Source organism: Hirundo rustica, chromosome Z (genome assembly GCF_015227805.2).
Source record: "Hirundo rustica isolate bHirRus1 chromosome Z, bHirRus1.pri.v3, whole genome shotgun sequence".
Lineage (NCBI taxonomy): Eukaryota > Metazoa > Chordata > Aves > Passeriformes > Hirundinidae > Hirundo > Hirundo rustica.
The window spans coordinates 18,039,036-18,060,684 of record NC_053488.1 but is presented as its reverse complement, the minus strand read 5'-3'; the positions used below and the strand labels follow the sequence as shown (position 1 = coordinate 18,060,684).

General features: G+C 36.1%; 1 protein-coding gene across 1 annotated transcript in view; it reads left to right on the top strand.

Moving 5' to 3' along the window:
• The window catches only part of WDR70 (WD repeat domain 70), a 125,878-nt gene that overhangs the window by 86,867 nt on the left and 17,362 nt on the right, over positions 1-21,649 (top strand). Inside the window, exons 8-10 of the mRNA XM_040089950.1 lie at positions 2,257-2,356; positions 8,276-8,360; positions 9,416-9,554. Of these exons, the coding sequence (XP_039945884.1) occupies positions 2,257-2,356; positions 8,276-8,360; positions 9,416-9,554 (324 nt within the window). The remainder of the gene's footprint in view (positions 1-2,256; positions 2,357-8,275; positions 8,361-9,415; positions 9,555-21,649) is intronic.

Sequence of the window (21,649 nt, the reverse complement as noted above, 5' to 3'; positions counted from 1 at the left end):
TGACAATAATTTCAAAACAATTACTATGGCTAAGTGTAGGCCATTGCATTCTGTGTTCAAATACTGTAAGAAGCATGTTGTTGGTATTTGAAGTCTCTCTTTGTAAGAGTTATTTATGAAGGGAATGCGTCATGTGACTCCCCTCAATAACTGACTAAATCTGCACATCAAAATAAGCTCGCAATAACTATTAATGTCATCACACAAAGATTCTCTAGCTTTTGAACCAAATTTAGAACAACCATTCTTAAGCATAAAAAACATTAATTACTTTACTAGTTTGTGTCTCTTCCTTACAAAATAACCCATTAAAAGAACCTTAGTAAAGTGCATAATCAAAAATTAGAAGATAAATTAACGGAGGATTCATGTGCAAGCCTAACTCAGTCAGTGGGATTGTGTTTCGGTATCATGCTCTCCTTTTTTATTCTGTAGAATTGCATCTCTTAATGCATAGATTGAGTAAAAATCACTGAGCAGCTGCTCATTGTTTTGTCCCCTTACTCTTCAGGGTGGGATTCTAGGTCTCATTTTGCTGCATGTTGTTCAACCCCCTCTCTGAAAAGATATGCTTATATGCATGTATTTTGTTTTGCTCATCACTACCATAAATAAAGGACTTCAAGATCACTAATCTGCCATCTTCTCCTCTGTGTTTTAATCCTCATTTTACAGAGGGGAAGATGAGATACAGTTGCACTGGAAACCTTTAAATTTTGAATGCTTAATTCTACATCTATATGAACTGGTTTTCTTTTATGAAAAGAGTGCAAATGAGAAGCATAGTTACATGCTAAAAAGGAATCAGCCTGTCTCAAATTCCTTTGTCTCTGTGTGCTGGCTTGAAGGCAAAACCAGCGAGAGACTCCAAGTCAGAAAAAACAATTTAATAGGAGAGGAAGAAAAAAAAGTAAAATAAAATAAAACACATGCAATGGTACAAAAGATCACTGACAGAGTCAGAATACAACCTGAAACTGTGGTGGTAGCAGTCCAGATGAAGTGGTCTTGTTGAAGTAGTGCTCCTGCAGAAAGGTCTGGTAGCTCTTGTCCTCTGGGAATCCAGTGGATAAGGCTGCCTGTGCTGTCCCAGATGCCAGATTATATCCAGGTGGGAATGCTTGGCTCCTCCCCCTGGGCGGAGCATCTCACAATGGGCTGATATCATTTTATCAGTTTTGTAATGGGTCCTTGATTGCCCATTAAACAGAGATAGCTCCTGGAGGGAGTTACCTATGAGTCATGCAGAAGGGCACTGATGGGCCATTAACAGAAGATGGTCTGGAGGGAGGGGGCAAGGGAAACAGTGGTGCACAACTTAGTTTCAACATTTCATGTAGATGGTGATAGAATACATCCTTTGGGCACATTTTACATTGTAACCTAGGACACTCTGTTTTTGTCTTTTCCTTTTTTACCTTCCCGTGTTTCCACTTCCTGTTTTGGAATCTTAGTTGAGATCTTTGTTTTTGGTTTGGAAGTGGGAAAACTTGATTTGACAAGACCATTTAAATTTAATTTGAAGTTCCTTCCTTATTAGTAGAATTTATAGGTATTTTACTAAATAATGACTTAATAAATAAGAAGTGATCTCCATTCAAGAACAAAATGTGAACTTGAAGGTCGTTTCAACCTTTCTTTAGGATAATCAGCAAAATAGAAACAATTAAAGTAAAGCATACATTGTTCCCATACTTGAATTTTACAGTGCTTAAATGCAACACAGACCTCACAATATCTGAACTTTGTTCTGTTACGTAAGCCATGAATTCCGTCAGGGATTAAATTTGGTAAAAGTAAATTCTTCCAGTTCTTTTCAGTCCTTTCCAAAGTATGTATATTGTATTTTGATAGATTTAGAAACCAAAAGCCTGCTTAGGGGAGTGTTGAGAACTGTCTTGGAATGTATTTTTATCTTAACCAGGCATAACTACCTTTGTTCAGTGCTAGTGGGAGTTTTCCAAGAGCGCTGATGCCATGTAAATCGGTACTGTATAATTAAACCCATGAAGAATTTGAATTTTGCGTTCAAGCTCTTGTTGCGAAAGTGTATTCTGAAACAAATACAACATTTTTAAAAGTCTGTTGGAAATACCTAACTACTGTACTTCCTAAAAATGCAGGGGTTTCTGTTAAGAATAAGGAATAGTAGCAGAGCACAGAAAATGTTACAAAGTTATGTTTTTCCCATTTGTTTAATTAGTAATTTGATTTGTAATTCTAATTTTATTTTGCGATGTTTTGTTTGATGAACAGGTACATACGAAGTTCCACTGCAGGCAAGCCCATGCTTCAGGCACTGACACTTCATGTTTGACATTTTCCTATGATGGTACTGTCCTTGCCAGCCGAGGAGGTAGGTGATTGAAAGAACCCTATGACATGCTGAATGTAAGACAGTTTTAATGAAATGAAATGGTTCAATAAACAAACCATATAAATCACGTAATTGTTAGATGTAATTGTTTGTGATGGAGATAAGGTAGTCAAATCAGATACTAGTGATTCAAATATGAAGTGTTTCACAATTTACTACTTTTATTTGATACACCACGAAATACTATGTTCCTGAAAGAGCATTTAAAAGCAGTTAAGAAATATTTTAAGATAACTTAGCTGATTACATTACACAGTTACTGATCTGTGTTCTTATCTAGTAGTAATAATACACTGAAAAGAAATCATTAGCTTAATTAAAAATAAAAAAATCCAGTTTTGTTGCCTAGTTCTTCCATGGAAGATTAGTGCCTTTCAGTAACACTGTCTCTGTTCTGGAGTTATTAATTCCTCATACAGCTTTCTTAGGCAATGTAATATTTTGTCCTAATTGGAATTTTTATCTAATCCGAATTAAAAACATTAAAAGCTGATGACTGGAATTGACTTTCCAAGATATACATGAATGGCAAAAGAATTGGGAATGTCCCCAGGACAAAAGCCTTGTGTTGTAAACTTCAAAAAGGAAAAAAAGGCTTGTGTTGTAAACTTCAGATAAAACTTTTATAAATGAGTCTTAGATAATAGAACAAGACATGAGAAGGCAAAGATGTATTTGAGAACTCATTCTCTTCATTCTTGGGATAGGATGGTGCATGTTGAAGACAACTTTTCATGCAGAAATATGTTTGCCCAGTATTTTGCAGGCAGGTGCAAGCATACAAGCCAAGATGTCTGGATGGAAAGCAGCTGTAACCAGAAGCTCTGTGTATGCATTAGCATTGCCCCAAGGCCAAATAAACAGACCTAGGGAGAGGCAGTATACATTAAAGTTGGCTAACACTGTGCCTAACATATGTTTAGGACATCTGGTCAGTTTGGTACGTAGACAGAATGAGATTACGTACACAAAATACCAGAATATAGGTATTCATAGATAAAAAAAACTCTGAAGCAGTGGATGTGTTTCCTAGCCAAGTAGCTTGCATTTTCTTTTTGTCCTCCCTGGGCCCCTGTCCCTGAAGGGGGTAGAGTGTCTGACCAGTCCACCTTGGTACAGTGAAATGCAACTGCTATTGGGTGCTGCCTCACTGATTCTTCGTATGTCTTGCCACATTTCAAAGGTTTCAAATGTTTCCTAGAACACATCTTTCAGAGTAAGGACTTTGTAGTCTTATCCTCGAAGGCCCCAGGGATGTGGACACTAATGGCACTTTTGTGTTGTTTCAAAGCTGCTGTTCAGTGTCCTGAATTTAGAGTTCTGATGCCGCTCTATCCATCATGAATGGGTTGTAAATGGTGAGGTAAAAGCTCTCAAGTGTTTTGGTCCTTACTGAACCAGACTTACTATGTGTGAACCTTCTCCTGTTTGGAAAGTGTATGAACTGTGTGTCTTTCCATTCTGCACTAAGTAAAACACTGCATCTGTCTACCAGTGGTAATTGGCCCCAAACAATTTGCACATACTTCAGGAAATTTAGGGATAAAACTTGCCATGTTTTTAAATATAACAGCAAACAAGGCTAGTACGTAGTGAGGGATATTCACTAGTGCTGTCTTGAAACCTCCATTTATGTAAATTCTCTTCTGTTTCACATTTATGAATGTAGATCACATAAATGACCTTTTCTTTTTTTATGGCATGTGGCACTTTTACTTGCCTGCTCTTCCTCATCTGTCTCCAGTTTTTGGCTTGTGTTAAACAGACTTTCATTTACTCAGGTTTTATCTACCACGCTCTGCTGTAAGATGTATAAAATGTTGATTGATTGTTTGCAGAATGTAAGACTGCGCAGAAATTTGGCCACTCAGTGTGGATAAAAGTGCTACCTTTGTCTAGCATATTAAAAGAAAAAAAGAGCTCTGTGTGCACTATGCTAGAAAGTAAGGAGGATTCATACCTTATTTTGACTTGTTTGGTTAGTGCTTTAATATGAGTATTGCTTTGGATCTGTACCAACAAAAGCAGATGTGGATCCAGCATTTGTAGATTAACACACCTGCCAAGTGCTGAGGATCAAAGGGAGGATTGTTGTTTGGGGCATGGGAACTTTCATTGAAATCCTGATGGACTTTCCTGCATCTGATGTAGATTCTGTGTTGGATATGAGAAGATGAGGCATGGCTCAGCTGCAGGCACAAGGGAAAATGAAAATCTAAGGAGCTGCTTATGAAAGTTTCCAGTCCTATTCTTGTTGCATAATAGGTAGTAACTTGACAGAAACTTAAGAAAGTGATATTTCTGCATACTTGAAACCATGAAAGATAGTATTTGGGGAACATTTGCTTTGTTTAGCAGGGGAGAGGTAAGAATTAGGATTGGACTTGAGGTCTTACTGTAAAAAATTTAAGAAGATTTTTTTGACTCCTGATATTTTTGTTGGTATTTTTTTCCATTTTAACTGTATTTCTTTCTTCATTTTGAAATTCATTTAAAAGATAGAAACCTGTATGCTCAAGGGTTATGCAGCAGCATGGATAGTGACTGTTTTGTGTAGTGTAATAACATATTGTTCTTCATAGTAAATCCAAACATTGGCATTTCAAAAATCATATGGGTTTTTGTCAAGTAATGTTTCTCAGGAACTGAACATTGGTGTTAATTCTAACCATGCCAGAAATAACATTCACTAGTTTCAATAGGCATAGTCCGCCATTTGCAACCCTTGGAGCTGAAATGGCTTTATGAAAGTCTTCTAGAATCCTTCTAGCCATATATTCATTCCATATGTTTAGAGAGGATGATGCATTTAAGCATTTGATCAGGCTGGTACGGATGCAGGTGATGCTGAGGAGTGTTCCAAATGTAGGTATAGATTCCTAAAATTGCAACTTCCCTCATGAGACCTTGGCTTTAATCCCAACCTTTGATGCCTCCAAAGGTTGCTCTGTAGTTGTTGCAGCTCCTCCTGCAGAACCAGTGCAGAATAAAGAAGTCTGTACCTTGTTCTGTAAGATGTCTCTCACATCTATAGTATATACCTTCACAGAAAGGCTCAGAGCTGATAAACATATTCTGGTAAGCTTGTTATCCTATATGTTTCCTAACCTGTAACTTTTTAAAATTCCCATTTCCTTTGTTTCTTTGCTTCTCTCACTGATCTCTGTGAACAATTTCTGTCATCGAGCTTTGCTTTCAACACAGGACTCCCTCTTTTTAAATGGAGTGTTGCTGACTGTAAGCTTTGTCAATTCCTAGCAGCACTTTTGCTTCTTTTAGGCCAATTCACATTCATGTGCTTGTCTTCCTGGTCACTATTTTCTGAAAGGGAAAGAGAAAGATCAGATTAAATCTTTATAGTATTAGTGCTTCGGACTTCTTTTGACTGAAGGGCATTTACAAAATTCCTATCTTTGTTCACCAAAGACTGTTTTTCTAGGACCTAACTGTTAACCTCTTGATAAATCCAGTGCTCAATATAAGTGGCATCACAGTGTCTTGACCTGATTGTGTCAATCTGTTTATTGGTATCCTTCCTATTAAAATGGCAAAAAAATAGTTTGAAATACTACCAAAAATGGTATAAAAGCTTTAAGTAATCCTGCCAGGCTTTGGAGAATTCTGCCATCAAGAAAAAATACTGAATGATCAGAGTAGACTATTTTGAATATTCATACTGAATCGTACAACATCTGTTTATATGTTTTTGTTTAAGGATAATTATTATTCCTCATGTATAAAGTAATTAAAAACAGATCACTACTGCTGCAGCTCTGTTAAAGAAGCCTCCTTAACACTGATAGAAGGATTCTAATGAAAAAAATCCTTGGTGATGAGGAAAGTTAATATTCTGTGATCTTAGTGATAGTGATTTCAACTCAAAATGCAAATAAGATTTAGAAACCAATTTGCCTTTGCACATTGATAATTTTAATTAGGAAAAGTGAATTGGAGCAAATTCTTAATGCTGGCAAAATCACAGTATTGACAAGTCATTCTACTAGCATTTTTTCCTCTCAGTTACTTACTCTTCTATTTCTAAACTATTTCAGTTTAAGACAATGTTGACTTGAAATCAAGCATAAATTTGAGTCCTGCTAGAGCCTTCTGAATTTTTTAACCAGCCCATTATAGTTTCTTGCTAGCAAAGGAACTATAGCTACATGTCTGACTGCATTTCCCCTGCTAAAACCTGGCACGACTACAGCTTGAAGATCATGTCAAGGCTCATTCCACTAGGAACAGAACAGCCTTGGCTGCTAGCTGTAGATCTCTCCCTATCCAGGAGATTTGCAAAGTGACCAAGTGGTGTCCTTTGCATACATTTATAATGTGCTGGTGCTTTAGATATAGTATCTCAATGATAAGTGTTTTATTTTGTTTTGTTTTCCCCTTGGGGTTGGGAGGGGAAAGGGAGGGCTTATTTTAAAAGATTAAATGCTTTGAAGTACATGGGATGGAGTCTACTGGGAAACAATAAGAAAATAGATATTCCTGAAACATTGGACTCAATATTTTTCTTTCTTGTCGTTTTATAGCCTCCCAATGAACAGAAATATACTCTGCTCTAGACATCATTTATTTAAGTTGTCCACTTCTTAAAAATATTTTGTAGTAAGGAGTTATCCTAGTCTTTAATATAAACATACATGATGTACGAGGCCACACATTACTGCTCTCCCTGTAAAGGGCACTGCTGGCCTTGATTTCTTTTGTTACTTCTTTTAAAAACATTTTATTTCCAAGGCCTCTTTTGAGCTCTTGTGCTCAAAGGCTATGAATCCACAATATGCTTGTAGATAACCAAATTACTTCCCTGCAAGATTTGTACTTTGGAAGGAAGCAGATCCTGCCTCTTAGGTCAGGAAGATTTTTTAACTTTTTGTCTAAAATTAATCTCTGGGTATTTTTAAAGAGACTTGTTGCTTAAATGTCCTTCTTTTTACCCTTGAATATGCTGAGGCTGTACTGCTGTCAAATCCTAGGACGTGTCTAGGTGCTTGAGTGAGGTACTTCAAAGCTCAAATCTCATGCTGACAATGTGTTCCAGAAGGATGATCAGAGCAGAGATGTAGATGTCTCTGATAATAACTAACTAATCTCTTTTTTTTTTTACCCCGTTCTCACTTTGTTAAAATGTCATAACTTTCCAAAAAGGGATAAACAGCCTGACTTTTACTGGCCAACAGTCACACTATGTTTATCAAACACACATGAGAATTGCTACAAATCTCTTGCTGTAACCTTGATTTTGGCTTTTATGGCTACAGGTACTGTGGTGAAAAGGTTTTGTTATAGCAAGTGTGATTTCACTTGCTTCCCTCCATCACCTTCCCTGAGGATCTGTGACTTATTCCAGGACCTCTCCTCCATACTGAGATAGCAGTTTGTTGCCTGCTAAAGAATGGGGAAGCTTTCATGTGCTTTCCATTCTTCCTAACTGCTTTTTCAGGACTGGTAAAAACCACACATATAAAACTTGTTTAGTTTTTGGTCTAGACTATTCATGGCAACATTTATAATTTCTTTCGGTGTCTTGAAAGTTAAATTTGCTCCTAGCAGCGAAGCACCAATGCTTACAAATATAAAATAAATTAGTGACTGAGGAATCTGATTCCACTGTGGATAGTGGTTCTTGATAGGAGGGATTACCGCAACAGAATTGAGCCATTGACGAGAAGTTTCTGGTATACTGCAGTACCTCATATTGAGCTTCTCAACCTTGCACTGTCATAGTCACTTACCGAAGAAAAACTTCCAAATTATTGTTATTTTGGAAGCTTCTATTATATAATTTTGTTCTCCTTCTCTCTGAATTATAGAGTGGAATTTTCTGACATGCATAAGTTCTTGACTTGAATTCTTTATTGCTAACCTTTTGTCTCTTTTGTTTCATAGGAGATGATACTTTAAAGATATGGGATATTAGACAATTTAAAAAACCTCTTAATTCAGCAGATGGACTGCCCAGCTTCTTTCCGATGTAAGTGTTCTAATTTATTCCAGCTAGCAGAAATAGCAGTATTTTTGCTGAATGGGAAGGGCTTCTGCTGGAGTTCTTAACCTCAGTTGTCACTAGGTCCACTATTGTGCGGAGAGGACTGCACAAGGAGGACTCTGCAGTGACAATTCTTGTCTATTTTTGGGATTCACATTGCTTTAAAAGATCTTATTTTTGTTAGATTTCAGTCTCATATGTTTTAAATCTAATTAGATTAGTAACATTTCAGGAGAAGGTCCTTATGTGTGTAATGAGATATAGATGTAAATCTCATTCTTATTTAGTCTATGATTAATAAAAAAAGAGCTGAATGAAAAAGTAGACATAACATGAAGGTACATGGTATGAATTCAGGTTACCGTGTCAGAAGTGCTGACTTTATTTTACTGCATAGTGATAAGTATTGTTTTCAATATTTTTATTGGTCTTTTCTGCATTTCTGTAGCTGTAATACAACCAAATTCCCTAAGGACAGTTTGTAATTTTGAAATAAGATCTTAGAAAGACAAGTCATGGACAGCTCAATCTTAACTGCAATTTGAAACACAGAGGGAAAAGTAAACAGAAAAACATTTTTGACCAATGTATAAACATGCCACCTTGCATCACTGAAGAATGTATGGTCAGCAAAAATAGATTTCATTATTATTACATTTTTTTTACTTAAAGGTGACAGCCAGATTTGAAAGTTGGGGTGTTTTGTTTTGTTTGCTGTTTTTGTTTGTTTTGTTTGTTTGTTTGTTTTCTCTCTTATTGCAAAGCTTACAAGACTTTTGTCTGGATGAGAATTCTGCCAGCAGGAGAATTTTTATTGAATCTACCAGTTTTGCACATTCTGTGCACAACTGTAATAACAATTGTAACAGATAACTCTAATTGATAACTACAGCAATAGATGACAGCTAACAAAAGACTGTTTCAAACTTTGTCTGGAAAGGACTAACAAATAAAGATATTGTTTTAAGGAGTGCAATATATATCTAAGTTCTTGATATTTTATTTATCTGCCCAGTGAAATGCTTTATTTTCTTCAACAGGACAGATTGTTGTTTCAGCCCAGATGATAAAATCCTTGTCACAGGCACCTCCGTGAAGAAAGGTGGTGGCAGTGGCAAGCTGTTTTTCTTTTATCGTGAGACCTTCCAGAAACTGTATGAGATAGAAGTTACAGATGCGGTATGTATTTTAGTTTAATCATCTCTTCAAAATATGAATTCATATGCTTCTTTTCCCTTATACAGGTAATTACCTACTAATACTATTGTGATTTTCCTACTCTGTGATTCAGAGATAGGGCTAGAGTAACATGAATAATTGTTTCAATTAAATTAAAAAAAAAAGAAGTCCTAGGGCAAGGTTTTTAAGCAGTAGAGCTTCCCTGCTCTGGTGTTAGCATTGTGTTTCTTAAGGATTTCTGTGAACCCTTCTAGATCTAGGAAGTGAGACACAAATCCTAAAATACATAGATGTTCATGTTGTTTATTTCACCAGTTATCATGATGAAATGCCTTGTTGTGATGCAACGCTTTTTTGTCCATGGGGCTAGATTAGTGGTTACTCTAGAATGTGTTTCTATCTTGTCTACATGCGAGAATTTGGGACAAAAAGAAGGCATCATTAAGAAATCCATCAAAACCACCATTTTCATCAGTTACTATAAAAACCTAAAGCTGTGAACCAGTAATACAGAAGGATCTGTAAATGGCTTGAACTGACCACCTATTCCCCTGTACAGAAGGGGAAAGCTCAGTATGATAGATTAAAAGGTTCTCTTGTGATACACAGGTATACTTTTGGGTGATAATGAACAGAAGTGGGTGAAATTAGAACAGAATTGCCAAGATTGTATGGTGATGTATACTTATGTCCCTTTAGTTGCTGGAGTATGACAGATTAGCGATTTTGCAGGATACCTTTTTCTCCTTCTGCACTTTCATTAAGCCAGCACAACAGTTTTTCCTAGCACAGCAGGCCAAACCTCCTTCTACTGGATGTTGTTTGTACACGTCACCTTAGTATTTGCTTTTCTTTTTGAGTACTTCTTTTTCCTGTAGTTCATCCCAAAGTAAAATCTGCTTACCAATGGATTTGTTATATCTATAATTTTGGTTGTAGCCATCTTGCAAATTAAAAATGCAGAATTCCTGTCTAAGCAGAAAACACATGTTTTTTCCTAGAGCAGAAAAACACCTGTTTTCATCTTAAACATGTCATCTAAATACAAAGGGGTTTTATATGACTTCGGAAGTTTTACTTAGTACTAAATGATTTCTCCAAATACAGCAGAAATTTGCTTTATATTTTTCTCCTGTGGAACATACCAAACCTCAAACCAAACTTAACTTATGAGAATTCCTAGGGGTTTTTTATTTTCTGATACAAGCCTTATAACCATGTATTTATAACATTTTTCTTAAACAAAACATGAATGCCTCACTCAGGATCTCCTCTGAAACTTCATGACAGAGAAAAGGACCACAACTGAATAAGATAAAGAAGTAGATTTTTGCAGGAGCTCTCCTGTCTGTGGGCACCAGAAACAAAATAGTTTTGTAATTCACATATAAACGAATAGTTTTGTAATTCATTATAAACAAAACACTTTTATAATTAAATTCATTTCACAATGAATTTGAACTCCTTGAGTGTTTGGAGGTGGTCATGAAGGCATCTCCTTTTAGTAGTGGTTGTGTCAGTAATAGTGTGCAAAACCTTCACTTAAGCTCTAAGACTGCAAGAAGGAGGAATTTGTCAGCGGTGAATCCTGTATCTCCAAACACACTTAAATAGTGAGAAATACGGCTCGACAATCTGCTGGTTTTGCATTCAAAGAAAATATTATTTTGATTTGGTAACTTTGTCCTCTAAGTCTTGGAAATAAATGGTCTGTTTACCTGTCAAGATGGATCGTGCTACCGGGGAGTCCACAAAAGATCTCTTTGCTCTCAATTTCTCTCAGAATCGAGTGCTAAATTTATGTTCTTTTCTTAAAAATGCAAAAGAGACACGGAACGGAGACCCAACAGTAGGAAACTGTCAAAAAATAGCTTCATTGGGGCCACTAATATAGTAAAGTTTTAAGTATGTGTACAAGTCTAACTAGGTTCATAATTTTATACTATAGATTTGTATAGGTGCTGATATTTATACGGTACTTTTTAAGACTGTAGTAAATCACTTTGGTCTATAGAGTTTTAGTGCTGCTGGTTTTCTTCATTTGTAGTTATAAAATTTAAGACTGTCATTCTTCTGCTTTGCATATAGTGGAAATGAAAATAATGGAACTAATAGGTGAAGAATTGAGACAAATGCTAATCTTATGACATAATTTTCAGTGAGTCAACACTATATATACCTGTACAACAAGTCTGTCTAGCATACAACTTTAACTCTACACATCTAAGGAAAACACATCAATCTGAATCTAAAAGAAGAAAAATTCCTGTAAGTGTTCTTACAAAATAAAAGTAATATATTTTTCAAGGTCCTTCTACTGCTTGTATCTTTTGGCTTTTTCATTAGTGTTCTTTACTTGTTCTTCTCAAATTACTGTGTTTGACGAAATATAAACACATAAAGGCATGCTAAAAGCAAATGAATTTTCAAGAAGCTGGCTTTTATGTTTTGTAAGAAGTAAATGCTGTTTGTTGGAAAGATCATTGGTCTGTAAACTGGGAGATTAATATCTTCTGTGTAGTTTATCAAAGCATTTTTTTCAGCAGTGCAGTAATTACTTTCTTTCTACCAGCTGCTTTCCTAGTTTCCATTTTTTCCTTATACTCTCAAAAATAGCAGTTAGCCTTTAGCATTAGTGTAATTAAAGATAAACATATAATGCTATCCAGGACTTCAGTTTGTTTTCTGAAACTAAGTGTTATATGTCTTTCCATTTTCCATGTTACCTAGCACTGAAATACATAGTTTTACTCTTTCTATTTTGGATATTTTTATCCAGAGTAAAAGTTATGGTAGCTATATGTGTAATAAAAGCACAAATGCACCAGTGTCTGTCTCTGCAAAGAGCCTGATCTGCTGTGTTTCCTAATGAAATAGTTTCAGTGATTTCAGTGAGCTTTAGCCCATATTGCTGAAGAAAAAAGGCATCTTTAGTAACTTTTTAAAGGCAATTGTATAGCAGTTTAGTGGTAGAATGTATATAATCAGAATAACAGAAATCTACTGTGAAGAAAAAGTATAAACTATTAATGTGTTACTTTTTTAATTTCACAAGGATTTTTTTAAAGGGAAATGCCAGCAAACCTAGAAAATTGAAAAGCAGTGAAGAGCAGTAAACATTATCTTAAACCTCCTTGGTAAATAGCCAGTGAAATTGGCCTGTGGGTGAACTTAGTGGGTAATGAGAAAATATTTAATGGGAATGTTTGACCAAAGCTGTGTCTGGCATTCCTTTCCATCATACCACACAAACCTTTTTTCACCTTTTCTTTCAAGTTTTCATGGGAAAATCCATTACTGTTTCAGAGCTGCTGGAGTGAAACCTTGTGGTTTTACTAATGGACTAGCAATCTGATTAGTTTCTGCTGTTGTGGCTGGGTATAGAATATTAATTCACTTTTTTTCTCTTGTATTAGTGATTTGGGTTTTTGTTTCTCAGCCACAGTCTGTGCTTAAACAGCTGTGTTGTTGTGCCCACTCCTGAATGCCATCCCAGCATGTAGGCATTGGGACTTTTGTAGAATTCAAGCTTCTTAGATAAAAAGCAGTACTTTAGGAAGAAAACTAATGTCAAAAGAGCTGGAGACCATGGGCTCTGTCTCTGGCCAGTAGCTGGAGGAGGTGTGAACAGGACAAAGACAAAATTGTTTGTGCTTCTCTGACCATCCTTTCTGCTTCTAGTGACTGCTGTTTTTGGTATCTTGATGCAGATAGAGGAATTTTGGAGTTAATAGCACTCAGTGAATTTTTTTTTCCAGTGAGTTTATCAAGGAGAGAAATCACCTGTGCTGCAGGTTATGGCAGTGTCCTTTACTTATTGCAGATTAAATGAAAATTACATCAGATAGGAGCTCCTGCCTCTGTCACATTCACAAGAAAGCTGATGGTTTGTGTGCAGTATCCCAGCCTTGCTCTGTCTCAGTGTGTACAGGTACAATTGGAGATTGTACAATTTTGAGGGCTTTGTACTGTGACAATGGTTGTGTTTGCTAAACTGTACAGAATTCCCTATTTTTAATGGAACTTGAAAAAATGCTATTATGAATGTGCAGTCTTTTCATAACTTTTCTGTCTCTTCCTCTTCTGTCTTGACAGTATTGTTTATGAAAGGTTCTACTGTTCTCACCTCAAATGTTCACAATAAAATATGTTTATTAAGCTTTCTCAATTTAAGCATTAGAGGCTTATTTAGTCTGAAATACCTACAACTGCACGCAGAACCTTTCTGTGTTTACATGGATAAGGAGACTTAAACAGACGTCAGGAAACAGTGCTGCCAGAATATGGGGGTACAGAGCTTATGTCCAGAAACTCAGAGGCTGCTTCCCTTTCTTTTCGTCGGGTAGTATGAGAGGCAGGAAGACCTGTAGCTGCTGTGGAATGAAGTCTCATCTTTGGGATATGCAGTCTGGAAGGGAAGGGAAATTTCAGTGCCAGATGAAAGCCAGGGAGGGTTTATTCCTAATTCTTGCTTTGGTTATGCAAGCATGAGATCTTCATGGGAACCAGTTATAAATACCTAGTGTATGGGAAAAAGAATTGGGTACACAACATTTCCCCCAATGTCAGTTTAATTTAAAATAGCTATGGATAGGCACTTGAATCACTCTCACATGTCTGTCATTCATTTGGCTGCTTCCAACAGATCACCCAGTAGTTATCCTTATTACAGGGAAGATTGATCTTGGCAGCAGTAGAGTACTCATTTTCTCCATATGGAAAGGACAAGTATTACACCCTGTTACTGCCAAGCAAGAATGGGCACTGAGAAAGAAGGGAAAAAAAAAAAAAAAAAGAAGTTGTATAGTTACAGGAATTGCTGATTTTTAATGAAAATTGAAGTAATAATTTAATTTAAAAAGGAGCTGGGTTGAGGAGTTTGTGTATATTATAAAATGAGATATGAAAGTTTTTAAAATATCCCACAGACTTTTGTAGATAAGCAACAATCCAAACCCATCAATTTATGGTTGTTTTGGGTAACCTATTTCTGTTAGGAGGACTCTTCAATATTTTCTTAGTTTCTCAAATATAAGCAAAAGTTAAATTATTAAATACTTCTGAAAATACCTTTAAGGGACATTTCAGTAAGGTCTTCTGAGACAAGCTATAAATAAAGCTTCTTTTTAGATGAAAGTGTGAAAAAAAAAAAAAAAAGAAGGAATAAAGAATATGAGCCTTCCAGCATCCCTTATGCATGGTTGAGATAGGATTGCAGTATTTCTTTCCTTGACCTTAAACAATATAATTTACTATTTACAAGTTGCAGTAATATAGTAAAGGGCTTTTCCAGTGTGGCCCATTTCACTAAGATTTAAAGCTTTTGAATTTAAGAAAACGAAATCCTTTTAACTTCTGGAATAGATCATAATGAAACTTCTGTTTTGGTTTGATTTTTTTTTTTTTTTAAGCTGTTTGTTTAATTTTAAAGGGAAATCCATATTTTCCATAATAGGTAAGTTAATAAAATATTTAAGGCCCAGTAAATTCATGTGTTTTTTAAAGTGAACTAAAACCCACTCTAGTATAAGAGGTGACTCACAGGAATGTGTTTCCATTAACAGTGTGGTAACCTGTCAATTTTTATTTTCTGCTTCCGTATATGTAGGGACAGTGTGGTTGTCAGTGGCCCTTCCCTTTGTGTATCCTGGAGCAGCACGTACTTTGTTTTAGGGGAGCTGTCAATAGAGGTTTGAGATATGCAAGAGTAGTAAACTATCAGGGTTTTGTCCCTGTAACAGGGAATGGGAGTGTACATGAAGGTTGTCTCCCTTAGTTTTATGATATATGGAGATGAAAGTGTGGCTGTAATTTTAACAGACTTGGTGTTTAAAAATGCCTGACATTGCAGTTACAAGGGAAACAGGTTGCCACCTTGATTAAGTTACTTTTTTATTCATCAAAAGAGGAAAATTGTTCAGTGTCACCATGCACTTGTAAAAATATATTTTACAGCTGTACGTTGAAAGTGGTACAGCATTGTTATCCATGTTTCTGTATTGAAATCCTTCTATAAAATATTGGCCTCTGAAAATATTTTAGGGTATTTCTGGTTTCTACATAGAAAATTGTAAGTTTTATCTATTTTCAGTCCTTTTTCTATTGAATATTTCCACACATTTTCTAAGTAATGTTTCACAAGGAAAACCATTAGTATTCTTTCCTCCACTACTGTATTCTCATGGGTATTTTAAGTCTAATGATAGCAGGTCACTACATTATAGATACTCCCTAACCTCCCACCTTATTTATTGTAGTTGGCTCTTTTCCTTGGAAGATCTCCAGGGGAATCTTGAACATGAAGATTTTTGCAATTGGGGTTTACAGTAGATTTTTTAAATATACTATTAGTACATTTCTATTATGTGAGCAGCCTTTTTTTTTAAATCAGAGCATGGATAGTATGAACATGTAAATGTTAACCGTATTTTTGCTCAAAAGAAGAAACAAGGTGGAAGCATTGGTTATTCAGCTTGGCAGATATTTGAAAATTGCATACTTCTAAATCTGTTATTTAACTTTTTTATTATTGTTTAAAATTCAACAGTTTTGTGAGTTACACAGTTTTATCCCCTCTTCTGGTGCTTCCAGGAGGCAGACCAGCTGTTGCCAGGTAGAGCAGCCTGGAAAGCCAGGTAGATGGGTGTTGTATCACCACTATGCCTAAGACACCAGTGAAAAGAGATTACAGAGTGCTCAGTGGGAATTGGTATGGCCTCTGAGCAGCACTGCCTCTCTGTGATGCTAAAGGCAGAAATTCTGTAGCTTTTGGAGGGCAGCAGGTGGTTAATGCAGCTGATGTTTCATGGAAACCATCTGCAGAGAAATAATGATAACAGTAGGAGAAGGAAAGAACTATATATTAAAGCGTTTCCTTATAATGCTAACTTTATTGGTGCCTTTTACTCTCCGTTCTGCATTATCAGTGATCTTTGATTATTGTGTAGAAATTATGGTATTTCTGCAGGTAAGATTGCTATTATCTACAGATTAGAATTTTGAGTTCCTGATTTTTTTTTCCCTTTAAATTGCAGTTGTTTAGAACTAGAGAGACATTTTATGTTAATGTGGGTGAAAATGTGTTGAAACACTTGCTTAAAAGTCCTTAGGCCTGTTTCTGAACTTCATGGAGTATGCGTGAGAGAAGTGTTTTCTTTTAAAGAATTGATATCTTTGAGACAAGGAGTTAATCTACTGTTAATAAGTTAGAATGCATATGGATCTTTCCTCATAATGAGATTTTTTAGTATATTTTGATTCATTTTCCTCTCATTTCTCAAGTAATATATGCATTCTTGTTGGGCTATATAAAATAAAACATTGTAGAGGGCTTTTTGGTGCATGGAAACTGTGAGCCACATAAAACATGTCTGAAAATTTGTACAAAGAATAGACTGCACAGCAGTCTAAATATTGGAAGTCTCTAAATGGTTCTACACCTTTATTATAAAATGGAACAGCTCTGTTTTAAGATCTTTCCTAAATACAGAATTTTAAAAGCAGTAGTAACCAAACAGGGATGGGCAACAATCTTGTGGTAGTGGGAAGCTGTCTTCAGAAGGTGGCATCTAAACATTTGATGTTTTATTCAAAGCCAGGGAAGCTCTTAAAAAATGGAGGTGTTTTCCTGAAATGACTTTGTGCATTTCCCTTCTCTTATTGGGGGGGGGGGGTGGCGTATTGCTAAAGTCAGAAGGACTTAATGTGCAAGTCCTAGAACAATGGAAGATGAAGCTGAAATGCCACACAGATTTCATCCCTCTATCCAGCCCAAGTTTGAAATTGCTTAGCCCTCTCAAATACAAATGTAATATAGGCTTAGTTAACACGTGATGTTAATTTGAAAGGTAAATGGGTTTTTTTATAAGCTTCTTAAGTAGTAGTTTTTATTATGTTTTGAGCTCCTGTGCATTTAAAAGATACTGCAAGCAGTTCTTCACTGTAAATACGTAGGAGAGTTTCATAGGAGAAAAGACAGAATGGATGTGCTACATAAACTAGCTGCATGCATACTTGCATAGATTTTGACAGACAAAGCTTTTTTCAGAAAGACTGGAATTTGTAGTGATTACATTTAAGATAAATACTCAGTTCAGTCAGAAAAGCCCCACTTAGTGACTGCTGGGGTCACCTGTCCTTACAGGATCCATGACCAACCATGGTCAGAATGTCATTTTACATGCTTGCTGTCTTCCCTGCTGACATGTCACTTTTCTGACTGCCTGGTGCAGCCAAGTGCAGCGAATCCAAGCAGTGCTGATCAAACAGAGCCCATCACATACAGCCACTGAGGCAAAGTTTTCACATGGGAAAGAGAGAAGGTTCATTTAGGTTTTTCTTCTCCTGACTGAAAATATTTTCTTAAGGCAGCAGCTCTTGCTTTCACTTTTTTATTGTATAGCTTCAGAACAGATTCTGAAGAATTAATTATTAGATTGTAGATTGGGAAAGGGGTAAGCAGTAAGGGCAAATATAGAGGTTTTTTTGTTTAACCCCTATTAGTTTTTCAGTATCTCCAGAGCTGGACCTGATCTTTGAAGTGGAGGTTTTCAAGATCTGTTGGGCAGTTTTAGAAGTTTGTGTCTGGTGTATTCTTTCTGCACTAGGAGTATTCAATATAGGTACCACGATTCTTTATCTTGAGCTGTGGAGTTTTATCTAAGTAGCACAACACACTGTAATAGAGATCCTCATTAGTTTTCTGTTTTTCTTTTATAGCTATTTTGGCCACTGTAGGCTGTAGAGATTCACCTGACCAAATATAGATGTCCACAGCTGATCCAGTCACCCCAGGCTCCTTTTCTAATCAACAGAGAAAAATAAACATATTCAGACTGTGATTTTATCCCATCCCAAAATAGATTTCTAAAATAGGTTAGCTGAAGTCCACTGTAAAATGCTTATTTCTCTCTGTTAGCTTTAAAGGGAGACATTTGTAGACATTTAAAGAATAGATCTGCAAAGATTAGAAGTGTAGACATGTTAAGTTTGATGAAACAAGTCCCACCTAAACTCTTCACTTCCCTCCGTGGGTGTTTATTGTCTTCTACTAAAGTACTAGAACATTTAATCTCTCCTTTTCTGACCTTGCCAGTAGCAAAGTAGGAGATAATGTGTTACTTTTGCGTTCATTTCTGTTGATTAAAGGATTTTTGACTAGAGGCAATTTACAGGACAAAAGCCTGCCACTCTATGAAAGGCTTGTGCTAGCTGAGAGCGAAGCCTACGCTCTTACTTGCACCTGATTTCCTAACAACTGTCAGAACATCAGCAACTTCACCATGGAGTTACTGAACTTCATCTGAATTGTAGCATTTTTAAAGAAGCATCAAACACTCATGAATTCTTGCTTCATAGGTTAGAAATGTGTGAAAACCTAGGATTATCATATTTCCATTTTCTGTATTTATCTGGAATTAGCAGTGGCTATTTGGAAGATCACTTGATTTTCCCTATTTCAGGTGGGTTGTTGTCTGCACATTCAGCACAGGAAAAGTATGAATATTAGCTGTATGTCAGCATCATTCAATAGAGATTTCCAGCTTCTTGGTATAGTTTCATGTAGGGCTGGAAGCAGATAGATGCAGTCTGCAAATGAGATTTGTTGTCAATGTTTTCATTTAAATAGTTTGCACTAATAGCCATAGGAAGAGACAATAATTTAGTGAATTTAGCCTAAAAGTCTGATAGCTGCTCTTAAATGATTAGTCATATCTGGTGGTTTGGAGCAAATATATAAGCCAGTTGAAAGACAAGAACAACCAGAGAAGAATGAAAGTGTGTCCCTGAAGTGAAAAGAAAGAAAAATGAAACATGTTTATACCAAGAGTGCATAACTGATATGGAAACATGTTTTTCTTTTCGCTTCCCTGCATGGCAGAAGATTTACTAGTAAACTTGAAAAAGGTGATACATTATCATGTGTTATCTGAAAATACACTTTACATGAAATGTTCATTTTCAAAGATAACTGCATGTTACTTAACCTTAAAACTTAACTGTCTTTAGGGAGAAAGGGTAGTTTCCAAAGAAAACACTGCCTGACTAAGAAGCACTAAGACCTCCTGAAGGAGGGAAAAGAAAACATCACTGTAAAATATGGTCCCTCTTTTTGCAGTAGCAAGGAGAGAATATAGTCCTGTTGACCTAAGTTCTCTAGAAGTGTATGGTGATGCCTATTTATGTCAAAAATATGAAAGTTCTTGGAATTTTTTGGAAAATGGTGAAATCATTATCATGCCAGTCTTGTCACAATTATGACCTCCATATGCATACACACATATATGTCTGTTTAATAAAATTTTGTTAACGGGAAAAGATTATATTATATCTATATATAAATATTGTGTGTATATATATATAATATAAACATATATATATATATCTCCTGAGCTGTTGTCATGGGGCTTGTTTACATAAAAAGTTAGTGAGATTTTGTTGAATCTCAGCTGAGATGCACAAAATAAATTTTAAAAATCATCGCTTTTGTACAAGATCAGCTCACAGACATGTACAATGCTAGTATAGGAATTCAAAAAGGCAGTGATGGATAGAAGCTTGAATCTTCCCTTAATCTTTTGCAGCACAGTGAATGAGGATAGAGGTGAATAATGCTTTCAAGACACTATTTATATATGTTTTTATTTTGTTACATAATAAGCAACCTCACATTTTCGTAGACTCAAAAGGTATTAGTGAGATTAAGTGACTGCTCAGGCTCTGGAATGCTGCAGAAAAATCTTCGGTCTAAGATGTAACATTTATGTGAAGACTCTATGTACTCTGTAATTCACAGCAAATATGAATACTTGCTGCATTAGCTCAGTCATGGGGGTTTTGTTGCTTTTTTTTTTCTTTATGTGTTTTATCACAGTACACCCTCTCCAAAGCTTCTCACAATCCAGATAACCACTGCCAATGTGTGATCTCTAACCATTCATAGTCTCCCTTACTAGAAATTATTAACCTTTCTTTCCTGCCTGACCTGTACTAATCCCTCTGAGAATGCACTTTCCATCCTGGATCAGCTCTATCCACACTCTAAAACAGAGTGGTTTTATCTGAAGTGTGGGCCAGGGAACTGAATTTTGCCTTTGCTGCAGCAGTCTTGAACCATCTTTTTAAGCAAAGATCCAGGAAAATTCTTCCAGTCCTTGACAACAGTCTGTAGTTCTATGATCTTACCAGCTTCATAGTTTCATCTTAGGGGGTAAGTTTTCCACTCCTATGCTGCAAATCATTTAAATCTTTTCTTTCTGACCTTGTAAAATGCCCTCTCTGCATTGTTTACTCCTGTTGGGGTGTTGCCCAAGTGCTCTGGACAGTTTCGGTTGAGGCAATTAGCTTTTGCTTGCTGACAAATCTGCTTCAAGTTATTCTTCACTGTGCCTGTTAAACACAGGGCTGTATTCCTAAGGCCAGAATAAATGTCCCCATTCTTTGTTACAGAAAATGAGGGTTCAGTTTCTCATTTAGAGACAGTGCTGTTAACTCTTGTCAAAGCACTATTACTTGCTCAGTACCAGGAAAGCTGTGTGTGTAGTTGCCTAGTGAGCTCACACAGATGGAGAATAACCTGTCAGAAAAATTATTTGGTGTTGTTTACTGTTTACCTGCAGCAACAGACCTGCTTACATGATTTGAAGGGAAATACAGAGGTGAGAACAGACTTAGAGGGGTGAGACTGTTTGGGAACCACCCCAGAACTGCCTACAGGCAATGACACCCACTGAATCTGTTCTAAACTCTTTCACAGTAAGAATCAAGAAGGTAAATTTGCAGTGATGCTCTTTTGGGTAATATTTTTAATGTTTTCCCTGTCTGTTTTTGCAAAAATATTTTCACAATGTTTTCCCAGTGTTTCCCAATGGAAGCTACTGTGTTTGTATGTGCAATAGACGTTGCCAAAGACTTTTCAGATTGATTTCATTTGAAGAACTTAATGCTTTTGCCATGGCAAAAATACAAAACAACTTTTAAATCATTACTAGAAATTATCTTTTGTAATTTTCATATAATCACAAAGCTGGCCACATTGGTCTATGGAAAAATTACTTTCAGGATTTTTATGACAGGCTTCCAGGACTTCATGCTCC